Below are 12964 nucleotides of genomic sequence, written 5' to 3'. Positions count from 1 at the left end.
TCTTGCTTAAACTCTTCAAACAAAGAGAAGAGAAACACGCGACGAAGAGTTAGGAGAGAATCAACGAACGGTAAGGTAACCATTCGATCCTAGGAAAGATAACGAGTGTCAAATATGTGCTCTGATAACGAGTCTCCAAATAAGTTTTACCCCCTAACGTCGTTCTTTCTATTGTTTGTCACACGTAATCTCTCGAATTTGAAGAAAAGTGGGGATTAATCTTTCGTATGTACACAGGTCATACACACACACATGCGCGCGCGCGTGCACATCGAGGACGTGAGTAAATAGAAAAATTCCACTTCCCCTCCCCACTACCCAATCCATGTCCCCTCTCCTCTCTCAACGAATAAATATCGAATCAATTCGGAGAACTAGATATCGCTTTTATTTCAAAACTACATTTCTTTGTTTCCGCGATACAGGATAGTCAATATTATTAGAGTAGATCTATTTTCCAGTTCGGTATGCACACGTACGTATTATGTATACAAATCATATATATATATATATGTATATATATATATTTATTTATTTATTTATATATACAAACTTACACCCACGGAAACACGGAATCGAATTTCTTATCGCGTTTCATTGTACAAGCCGGAGAAAGAAACATTGTGTTTAAATCTTGTGAAAAAAAGAAAGAAAAAAAGAAAAAAGATACGAAAAGAGAATGTGCCAAGGAGAATATTCGCACACAAGTTTCTTTTCGTCGGCATTCGCCTACTTACAAAGAGGAGAGAGAGAGAGAGAGAGAGAGAGAGAGAGAGAGAAGAAGAGCCGACACAAACATCGAGGAAGGAAAGGAAAGGCGAAGAAAAAGAAAAAGGAGGCCCGGCATTTGGCTAAAAAAGAAGGACCACGGAGTTGGTACAGTGTATAGGTAAGTCTTACGAATCGGTTCCAGGCACTCCTTTGTTCGTCGAAACGTTTACCACGAAGGAAGGTCTCCCACGATGTGACAATGGGACCATTGATTCTGACGATGGTGAATGGCCGCGTACGGTCTCGCTTACCTTCCTAAAATTTCTCGATATTTCTCTTACGATAAACATATATGCATATGTATGTATACATATATGTATTTATATCGTGCATATACGTTGCACTGCTATTGACGAACTAATTTCTTACTCTAAGGGAAACGTGGATTGGATACGTTTGTCTCTCATTCTTTCCTCACCTTTAACCTTTGTTTAGAAATCTTTCTTTTTTTTTTTTTTTTTCTTCTTTGGCCTTATCAAACTACAAAGGGAACATGGATAGACTTCCTATTTATTGCTTAGGAGAATATTTTAGAATCGATCCTATGGGGGATATTAGTTGAAGAAAAGATCCTTCTTACATGTCGATCCTATTCCAATGTTTATGTATAGAGAGAAGTATAAAGAAAAAGGAAAAGTAAAAGGGAAAGTACCATTATTAACTTAAGTGATTTCCATTATTAGCTGCAACATAAATTGCAGTGCAATATAAATTATCGATTGTGAAAAAAAAAAAAAAAAGGAAAGAAAATAAATCCACCACAAAAGTTGTTTATTAAAGATGAATAAATGGAATAAATAACAGATAGGAAGGGAATATAAGCTAGGATATAATATAGGCATTTCTTTCTTTCTTTTACGAGGCAGATTAACAAAACTGTGTACCGACATAAATCATAATAATTCCGGTTAATTATTTACGATCGTAGGTAACACCAATACCAAAAGCTATCTTTCAATATTCCTTTTCTTTTTATTTTTCGTTTATTTCTTTCTTTCTTTTTTTCTTTCTATCAAAGAATTAGAGATGTTTCCTGTTAAGTACGAATGTTATTTCGGTAAAACCCACTTAAAACCATTCGATGACTGTTTACGCGTTAGAAGAGTCTTCTAACGAAAGACTTGAAATACATAGAATCGTCACAATTCCTATGAAACGAGCCACAAAGAGAGTGTCGGGACTAAACTAGCAAGAGAAGTCTACGATCAAAGAGAGGTAGACGACTTCTCATCTACGTTCGTTTGAGTTAGGTCTTAAAGCTAAATTATTTGGCGGAATTCCAAAACTATCTTTCTATTTTCCGGTCACCTATTTTTGCGTTATAGGTTGTTCTAGCTATTATATATCCTATCTCCTCTTTTAAAGTTACTTAGACTTGCGTTATCTTCTTGTCTCTCCTCTCTCTTTCTCTTTTCTTTTTATTTTCTTTTTTTTTCTTTTTTTTTTCTTTTTTTTTTTTTTTTTTTTTTTTTTTTTTTGTAAGAGGAAACCATCTTGCCCCTCATTCTCGTTTTCAAGCTATCGTCTGAGTATGTGTTTATCGTGTCGTTAAAAGTGTCGACGACGTCGATCGTTAAAAAATAAATTCCATCGTAACTTTTTGAGCGTATAATGGAACGCGTAGAAAAAGAAAATAGAAACGTTATGATAAGGAAAAGAATAACACACACATATATATATATGTATGTGTGTGTGTGTGTGTGTGTGCATATATATATATATATATATATATATATATATATATATATGAAATTAAGAAACTCGAGAGTAAAATAAATACGTCTAATCGTTTGAAATTACTTGTAATAGAAGAAGAGCTAACGATTAAACGGATGATTAGAAAGACAATTATCTGAAAAACACGTTGCCGATACTAGATAAATCGAAAAGTTCTCGCTTGGTCAGTGAAAAGCGTTCTTCCGGTCGATCGCTTACGATCGAGCCAATTTCAACGAACGATAGATAAAGCGAGTGCCACTCCAGATTCAGAGATACACATGCCTACGAGTATCAGCGAAAGGCGATAGAAATATACGCCGTTACTTATGTTATATTATATTATTTTATGTATGTAAGTACGTTGATCGAGTGCCTCGACGATTTCGCGAGAAGAGATACGACGGCGAGATTGAAAAAAAAAAAAAAAAAAGAAAACAAAACAAAAAAGAAAAAAGCTCTACTCGAATGAGATTTCTTAAGAATCTGCCTTCGAATTTTTTAAAAGGATTATATATAACCGATTTATAAATTTATTCCTTGACTTCACGTTACCAATTTCATGCGAAACAACTAAAATTTTCATTCTTCTCAACGTTGCTATGTTCTTTCTTTCTTTCTTTCTGTTTTTTTTTTCTTTTTTTTTTTTTTTTTTAAATACACAAACACGTTCCATTGAAAAGCAGAAGAAAAAAAAAAGAAGAAGAAGAAATCATTGACAGATATTTATATGATTCATTTAGCGGTGAAAGATAATCGACTGTGAAACGAGTTTAAGAAGGAGTCACGTAAAATATTTGTTTGAGTCATTTACCTTTCCTTTCTATCTTTCACTCGGTTGGAATGAAATTATTTTCCAGGAAAGTCAAACGGAATCTTGACTACTTCGAAAGAGAGAAGAGGATCTATCTATCCGTAAGAAAGAGATCGATGGGGGTTGCTCTCGATGTTGGTGGTGGTGGCACTTTTAAAAGAGGCGAGAATAAAGAGAGAGAGAGAGAGAGAGAGAGAGAGAGAAGAAGGGAAAAAAGAAGTAAAAGAAGAAAGAAGGAAAGAAAAGAAAAAAAAGTAGACTTGATAGAGAGCGAAGGACGAGAAGAAGAGAGGAGCCGTTGAAACTTTCCGCCTGGAGTTTCGTAATGATCGACGGACCGGTTTGTCCGGAAATAATATTTGTACAGCTTGTACGTAAACAACCCTGGCGGCCCTCCAGAGCGCCAATAACACCGCCTGTGTCAACTCGGTCAAGCAGCACCGGAGACGGAGGAGTACGCGCGACCTTAAAATGAGTCACGACGATGCCAACAGACGAAAAAGGTTATTATGACGCTCCCGTTTTCTAATCGAACGCGTACCCATACCAAAGAAGAAAGTCTTTCTCATTTCCTTTTCGTACGATAAACCCGACGAAGTCTTTATCGCGATAAACCTTTCGATGACACGTAACAACGATAAAGAACACTTTTCTTTCCGTCACTATCTATGTGTATGTACATGCGTTGTACATGTGTATGTGCATATATATATATATATATATTTTTTTTTTCGAGATCTCATCAATCATCGGATCGATCACGCGATCGATCCTCTTCTAAAGAATTCGAGATACGTGAGAAGCAATAATAACGATAACTCGCTCAAAATGAACTTAACGTGTATACGAATATATGGCCGCGCGCGTATGTGAGTATCTCCGTCTCTCTGTCTGATATATGTACAACGTGAAACTAGGAAAGAATTAAAGCCTGGTTATCATCGACGAACAACGATCGTTATCGCCGTTCATTCGTCTCGAGATTAACGAACAGCGGTGATTCGAGATCGTTTTTCCCTCTCTTTTTTTCATCCTCTTCCTCCCTTCTTCTTCTTCTTTTACTTCCCCTTCTCGTCCATTAAACTCGACAATTTATCCGAGCAGTTGTGCGTGCCAGTATATTCTTCGATTTTACAGGCAAGTTGAGCGCACTCGGAACACTCGTTTTTTTTTTTTTTTTTTTTTTTTTTTTTTTTTTTATATATATATATATATAGACATATATGTATATACATATTATATACTTGTATTTGCAAGTTTATTTATGTAGGTGTCATTCGATTGATCTCGATGTTGTCGTGAGTTATTTTTCGGAGTCGACTTGTTTTAAGATAAGCGCGTTAAGATTATGCACGAGCACGAAGTCGTTCGATAAACGCGCATCGATTCGAATTCGTGACAGTTGAGAGAAAACGATAGGAGATAAAACGTAGCTTAAAACAACGCAACGATATCGAGAAGCATAAAGAAGACTAAAAAAAAAAAAAAAAAAAAAAAAAATAACAAAAATAAATAAAAAAAAAAAGAAAAGAAAAGAAAAGAAAAGAAAAGAAATAGGGAAAAAAGAAAAAGAAAGAAAGCAAACGGAGCGGCTATCGATCGTCGAATATCGGCGAAGAATTCACTTCGTTCTCGGAATAACCAACGATTTATTGAGCCTCTTATATTTGCTTATACAAAATCGTTATACAAACAAAAGATTAAAAAGCAGCTTATGATAATCAATCTTTTATTTCGTTTGTTGATTCGCGACGAAAAATTTGTAACACGATTTGTAACGAAAATTAAAAGATAAACTTCCTCGATGAAATTAATAAAACGAACCGGAGCTTTTCAAAGAACGGTGATGTTTGCGCACGCGCGAAAGGGGGAGAGAGTGATAGATACGTGCAAAAAGAGATAAATATAGAAATAGAGAAATACAGCGAAGTGAGCGAATAGCCGATGATCTCCGTTCGAGATCGCAACGACGCGGCTATTTTCACGTACGCGAGATTTACAATAGCCGACGATTACGTGCGACGCGCTTCGCTTCATTCCGCGGTACGATTCATCCCGTGTAATTAACAATGCATATTGCGGTCTCGTGCGGAAGCTTGCGGCCACGCGGGCCTCGAATTTCGTGCGATTCTCTCTCGTGAAACCTCACTACCCCTTCAATCCCTCTTTATATATACATCTCCCTCTCTCCATCTCTCTTTCTCTTTCCGCTATTCACCATTGCTCTCTCTCCTCTCTCTCTCTCTCTCTCTCTCTCTCTCTCTCTCTCTTCTCTCTCTCTCTCTCTCTCTCTTCTCTCCTTCTCTCTCTCTTTCTCCCCTTTCTCGATTTCAATTTCGTTCTGATCCTACCGATTATATTCTCTCCGTTATACTCTCCGAGTCTACTTCTATTTCTGTCTTTCTCTCATTTCACCGATCATACATATATATATATCCATTCCATACATACATACATACATACATACATACATACATACATATATATATATATATACATCTATACATACATCTGTCTCCTTCTTTTCCCTTATCTACGTATCACCAACGAACAATTACGAACTTCACCGATGCACCCTTTCTAGAACTTTATGTACCTTTATAAGCACCGGAAATCTCTCCCTTTCCCTCCCTCTCGTGGTCCTTCAATTATCGTGCCAATTTCGTCGAAGCGAGAAGATCGCGTTTCGGTATGTTATCTCACCGTCGGGAATGTTTGCACGTGCCAGTTACGTGCCGCTATGCTTTTCCATCCTCGTTTCATCGCGTTCGAAATTGCTCGAAACGGGAAATCGTCGTCCCGCATGTAGATACACACATGGTACGACGAAGCGCTATATACCCACTACGACTTGAATTTTTTATATATTTTTATATATATATTTATTTTTTTTTTTGTGTTTTTTTTTCTTTTTTTTTTCCCCCCAAATAACTCCGAAACGGATGGCGCACGATGTTACATACGCAACTGTATTTCTTGTCGATCGGGACAAATACAAAACGAGAATAAATAAATAAATAAATAAATTCTCGAAATTTCGTCCTAACGAAACGTAATCAAATCTTCTCTCTTCGACGAGAGTACCCAAGTATGGAGATGAGGAATACAAGTGTGTGTGTGTGAGGGAAAGAGAAAAAGGCGGAGAAAAAAGCGAGTAACGATAGGTCAAACAAGCGGAGAAACGCGATGACAATGGCGAGCAAATATGGCGGACGATGTCGAAGCCGATCGTAGTCCAGGTCATTTTTTATTCCAAAGAGCGTGCACCTGTGTTTACATTGGAGGCACTTGTCAACAATGCACCCTGCGCTTTCCCTCGTACGTATTCCGACTCGAGTCCCCACCCCTACTCTTTTCTCCCCAATCCTGTTCCGAGTTAGAGGCATAACCCCTCGCGTTACAAAAGGACACTGTCAATTTTACAGGGCTTTCGTGCGAGTTAATGGGATTATCGTATCAATCTGTAAAAAAGTTAAGAGAGCACTATATCTTTTACTATTTATAACCCGTGCAACCCGAACGTGCTCGTCTAATAATGAACGAAATAACGTTTTATCTCTAATAGAAATTAATTCACATTTCTCGTCGACGACACAACGACACTACGATGCTTTTATCATCCTGGACGGACAGAGTACAACGTAAACGATTTTGTCGATCGGCAAGGTACCTAGATCGAAAGTGGGCTACCCGCCATTTTCAAATATATCACGGCGACAGAATCAAATTTAAAATCTGTCTCCTCCGTGTTATCTCTGTATCTTTTTTTTTTTTTTTTTTTTTATGTTTTTATTTATCTATCCAGTCATCCGTCTATACTTTATACAGCTTCAGTGTGATATACATATACATATATATATATATTCTTTTTTCCACATTATCTGTGCATATAAACACATACATACATGCATGCATACATACATATACATATATATGTATACATACGTACGTACGTACGTACGCATATGCATACATATATATGTATGTATATATACGAAGAGAGAGAGAGAGAGAGAGAGAGAGAGAGAGAGAGAGAGAGAGAGAGAGAGAGAGACGGGTAATCGTTCATCTACGGCGTTTGTATATGCGGTGACGCGCAACGCGGTGCACGGATATAACGTAATTGCGGATACACCAGAGGTACCAGAGGGGGTGCTGTTATCGTGCGAAGCTCGTTCGCGACCTATACATTTATTCTCGTCCTCTCTCTCCACGCTCGTTCCCCTCACTCACCCCTCCTTTCTCTCTCTCTCTCTCTCTCCCTCGTCCGTTCCATAGGGGGATGCTGTTTACGGTCGAATAAAAATTTGCCCGCCGGCCAAATATTTTTTCGTCGTCGCCCTCGCTCGTTCTCGCCATCGCTTTTTCTTCACCCTTGGTTACGCACACGCATAATACACGCATATCCCTATGCAACATACACGTGTACACACATGCACGCATACGTATATACGTAAACTTATTTTCGTCGCGTTTTCTTCTAGTTACTCTCTCGAAAGACGAGAAATGAAATGGGAAAAAAAAAAGAAAAGAAAAGAAAAAAGAAAAGAAAAAAAATGACAACTCGCTTCGATCTCGTTAGTTAGTCGCAAGAGTCCTTTTATATCGCGTTTATGGTAAACGTGACGTAGAAGAAAAAAAACGGAACGAGCTCTCTTTCTCTCACACGCACGCACGCACGCACGCACGCACTCTCATCTCGTCTCGTCTCGTCTCGACGTCGACGCGAGAAAAAAGATTCAAGTGCGTTGAGAGAACCATAGCCGAACGTGAGTTTAAAAACTAAAAAGAGTGAAGCGAAAGGAGAAAATAAATACGCCCGATGAATTCGTTGGTACATAATACCTAACGATCTAAAAAAAGAATCGCTCTGTGTGTTTCTGCTCGTTTCCCACTGTCTGTCCATCTTTCTCTCTCTCTCTCTCTCTAGACATCCTGCGCCACACGAAAAATCGTCAATATTTGCCGGATCGACGTTTTTATTTCAGCGGAATGACATCGATAGGGGAGAAAAAAAAACGTGTAGCTTCCGCTCCGACAATACTGCCTATATTTCCCCCCCCCCCCCCGCCCCTCTTACCACCCTTACCCTCCTCTTCCTCTTCATATCGCCCTTCGCGTACTGGTCCAGACCGGTCCGTCGTGCTTCGGTTTGGAAACGTCACGCTCGAAGGAAACGTAAACTATCGGTCATCGAACTCGAAAGAGAAAGAGATAGAAATAAAAGAGAGACAAACGGACAGACACAGACAAAGAGAGAGAGAGAGAGAGAGAGAGTGAGAGAGGAGGGAGATTACCGAGTAAAAAAAAAATTCACATTCGTGTCTCGTTTCTCTCAATGAAATATTTACCGAATGAGTCGGGCTATGTATTCGCGAAAGTTTCGTTTGAGAATAAAACGTGTAAAGGCACGTTGGATGGATGTAACGTTAAAGGAACGTTTATTATTTAAGGACGAAAATGTAAAAGGATTACGAAGACGTATCCCCCTGTAAGATAATTGACTTACGAGAAAATACTCGTAAAGATATAGAACTACTACTACTACTACTACTACTACTACTACTACTACTACTACTACTACTACTACTACTACTATATATCTCCCTCGAAGAGAAGAGAATAATCGTCGTAGGACTGATCGGTTAGGTCGAAGAAGCCCCTTGTAGTTAAGGCTTGTAATTTCTTCGACGATCCTTCCCTTCCTTTCTCTTCGTGTCCCTTATCGAAACGTAACACAACGTAAGTAGTACTAACTTATATCGTGGATCGTTAATAAAATCGTGTGATGGTGATGTTTGGATCCCGTTTCGAAAGGACCCACCACCAAGTTAAATGTTTCGCGAAGCGTAGAGATTGTTTTACGCTTCGACGCCGATATAATAATACTCGAGTATTCGAGTACGATCGGATCCTCGTATCTCTGAGAAGTTCGATATTCGATTTAGCGATCAGTAACCTAATTACATACATTTATGCTAGTTTGTCTTTGAACGAGATGAACATTTGATCACACCCGAGGATCTATTTGCGAAAAGGGACTCAGAGAAAAAAATGGAATAAAGTTGGAAGAGGGGAAAAAGAGTATTAAAAGAAGATTAAAAAGGAGAGAGAAAAAGAAGAACATCACGTAGGAAAAGGCCAAAGCGCGATAAAATTATCCCAAGTTAATGACTGCCGAGAAGAAGAAGAAGAAGAAGAAGAAGAAGAAGGAGAAGGAGAAGAAGAAGAAGAAGAAGAAGAAGAAGAAGGAGAAGGAGAAGAAGAGAAGAAGACTCGGTCGTTGTGCACGCGCTGCTTCGTGTACACGTAAATTGGCCGTTGGAGGAGGAGGAGGAGGAGGACGGCTTAAATTCCGTTTGTAATCTCTATGCTCGACGAGGCGGTATACCGAGGAGGAAACCACAGACTACGAAGCAGAACGTTGCGATCCCGAGTAGAACGCCGAGGATACTTTCACGGTTGCTTTGTATCGATAATCGCTGGATATTAGTCGAGAGAAGAGCTCGGTCATGAGCTAGACGCTTTGTAACCGGCCCCACGATATATACCGGAGACCCCTATTCTAATATTATTTCCGAACGAACCTTCTTCGGTTGTAAAAAAGAAAAAGAAGTAAAAAAATGAGAGAGAGAGAGAGAGAGAGAGAGAGAGAGAGAAATAAAAACAACAAATTTTTCCTCCTCTTTCCCAGTTTCTCTAAGACTTTCAATTCGAGAAAATAATTTCACATTGGACGAACACATTAACAACATAACGTACAATACGAGATATGTTTCTTCCCGTGTTATTCCTGTTATTATCGACAGAACTGAAAGTTTACTACTTGAATAATATTTCTTTCGAGTTATTTTTTGTTCCGACGACGGATCTTTTAAAATTTAAAAATTACGAAAATACGTCTAATCATTTCGACGATAATAAAATGTCTTTTACCATTCATAGATAATTACGTACGCGTGCATGTAAAACATATGTATGTACGTGGAAGAGTTCTGTCGTCTGATAAATTGATTCGAGCGTTTAGGAAAAATCAGTTGGAATAAAATCGTTCGGTTCTTCTTGGAGTCTCGACGTGAACGAACATAATATACATTTTAGAAAGTACGAACCACTTTGTGCTTCTCGCGACGACGATGACGACTACTCCGGGAATCTCGCCTTTGAAAGTGCGACACACGTATTACGGAAGATATATTGCTTAAGTTTACAACGGTTTAGCTAATCATCGAGCTTCGTGTTCTCTCTCTCTCTCTCTCTCTCTCTCTCTCTCTCTCTTTCTCATACGATAGACGAGAGTTATTAGCCGACGGGCTCGTAAATTTCTTAACGAAATAGCCTCCTTCTATCTTCTGCGCTTTAGATTTTCAAGCGGCCACCTGTATCGGAACTTTACGTAAGTATGCTTCCCATTGAGATCGAAAGAAAAGATAAACGATTTGCTCTCTCTCTCTCTCTCTCTCTCTCTCTTTCTTTATTTCTTTCAAGTCGATGAGCAAGGTCGAAATTGCTTCTCGACAACCAGCGTCCTATCTTTTAATAATCGTTTAAAACCACAGTCGATGATCGAAGAAAGAGACAAAGAATGTGAAGGTAGGGTGGAAGGAGTAGGGGGAGGGGAAGGAAGAAAAGAAAAGGACGTAAGTAAAAAAGGAGAAGAAAAAAAAGAAAGAAAGACGGCAAAGTAAGTTTCGAGCACTTACCGGGTGTCGTGCCGCAGCTGCCACGGCCACAGCTGCCGCATTTATACCGGCACTGGGGTACATCTTGTCGCGAGAATTCCTCAAAGAGGCTAGGACGAGGCCGCGGCCTTCCTTGGTGCCTCCACGTCGTTGCCGTCGGTGTACGCGATCGTTTTTCTCTTCTTATATCACCGTTCCTATCTATCCTCTTCAAGTATATCCAATTGTATCCCAGATCATAGCATGTACGCACTATTATTCCACCAAGGTATAAAAATATCTAAAGGAAAAACGGAATAAACAAACGATCGAGTTACTTCCTTTTCACGCGTTCCGATCGCACACGACGCACTGTAATCGCTCTCCTCCTTTTCTTTTTTCTTTCCCTTCTCTTTTTCCTTTCTCTTTTATTTCACCAGAAAAAAAAAAAAAAAAGAAATGAAGATGCTCCCGTAAGTGCAGCACTCACACAAACGCACTTGTCCCGTTCGTTTCACCGGGATATCACCGAATGAAATGTGCTCTATTTTTCTTTTCCAATATGTATAATCCCTCCTTCAAACGTACGAAATAGAAATCGTTTACGACGATGAATCACCTAAACGTAAAGCACTAAAGTTGTTTCTACTCACGCGAGTATCTTTTTTACGCGCAAGAAACGCGAGATCAACGTAACGATCCTTCCTCCACGGCGGACGGGTATCAACTAATCAACCGCAGACTCGAGAAGCATCTCCCCACCATCGCGCCGCTCTCATCCCCTCCCCACGGCTCGCCGCCGAACCACGTGGTCTCGAGCTTATTCCTACCTCTCTCGCTCTCTAGCTACGCCACACTCACTCGCTAACCCTAACCAGACGCGGATCGTTTTCGACGAGTGCCCTACGCTTCTTTTGCTTTTTCTTTTCTTCTTCTTCTTTTTTCCTCTCTCTCTTTCTCTCCATCCGCTACACTTCCTTTGTAACACCATTGTCGTTACATTTTTTTTTTATTAATTTAAATATTATTATTAAACATTAGTTTGGATATAAGATTTAGATATAAGTATAGATGTAAGTTTAGACGTAATCAATGGAATTGCGAATTATTAGAAAAATCATTACTTTTCTAAACACTTTTGAATTTATTAGCCGTAATTTCAATTAATAATAATATATTTTATTTCGCGCGAAGGTTTGCCCTTTGAGGGGGAGAGGGGAAATAGATTCGACGTCAAAATAAAGGAAAATCCGGTTCTATCGCAGTTCCCCTTCGTTTTCCTTTCCCCTACGAAAAGTAATTCGTCATTCCATTGGAGAGCTCGCCCTTTTCCACGCTCGAATCTATCTCATTCACGCTGACGAATCTTCCGTATTCAAGTTAGGATCTCTCTCATCCGTATCAGCCTGCAGCAGCCTTACCACGTTTTCATTTTCGCTCTTACAAGCGGCCAACCGTTTCATCCTCTCTCTCTCTCTCTCCCCTTTCTCTTGCAACTCTCACTCACCCTACTCGTTGTCTCGCTAACGACCGAGACTCTTCCTCCTTCTCTCTTTCAACCCCCGTTTCCTACTCTTGTTTCTTTCACAAGGGACAAGCGTATTTCTACGTTAGGAGGAGTCTACCCGCATATACGACACACAGAAAGAGAGAGAGAGAGAGAGAGAGAGAAAGTGTAATTCAACCCTCTTCTTTGGTACGGTGCAACCTTCGACGACCTTTCTGTCTCGACCCTCAACAAACAGTTATTATCACTCTGCCCTTTCCTGCGCTCGACACGGTGATACTTAATCTTGCCGGTTATTTCGTGGCATCGCCACGAACGAAACGCGAGAAGAAAACGGACGAAACCAACGAAGCTAAAATACTCGTCTCGTCGTCTTTCTAAATTTAACCGAGGTACTACCACCCATTTATTGAGCTATTCAAAAAAAATTCCACGCATTACGAGAAAATAAATTGCGAGTACTTACGTTCATACATATGTATGTACGTATGTATA

The 12964-nt window shown here is 39.4% G+C and overlaps 1 protein-coding gene across 1 annotated transcript in view; it reads right to left on the bottom strand.

Annotated features, from left to right (window-relative positions):
• The window catches only part of LOC124955022 (protein groucho-like), a 41683-nt gene extending 29747 nt beyond the window's left edge, over positions 1–11936 (bottom strand). The window contains exon 1 of the mRNA XM_047508961.1: positions 11005–11936. Within this exon, the coding sequence (XP_047364917.1) occupies positions 11005–11067 (63 nt within the window). The 5' untranslated portion in view covers positions 11068–11936. The remainder of the gene's footprint in view (positions 1–11004) is intronic.
• Positions 11937–12964: the final 1028 nt, after the last annotated feature.

Source organism: Vespa velutina, chromosome 1 (genome assembly GCF_912470025.1).
Source record: "Vespa velutina chromosome 1, iVesVel2.1, whole genome shotgun sequence".
NCBI classification, from domain to species: domain Eukaryota; kingdom Metazoa; phylum Arthropoda; class Insecta; order Hymenoptera; family Vespidae; genus Vespa; species Vespa velutina.
This window is presented reverse-complemented; position numbering and strand designations above follow the sequence as displayed.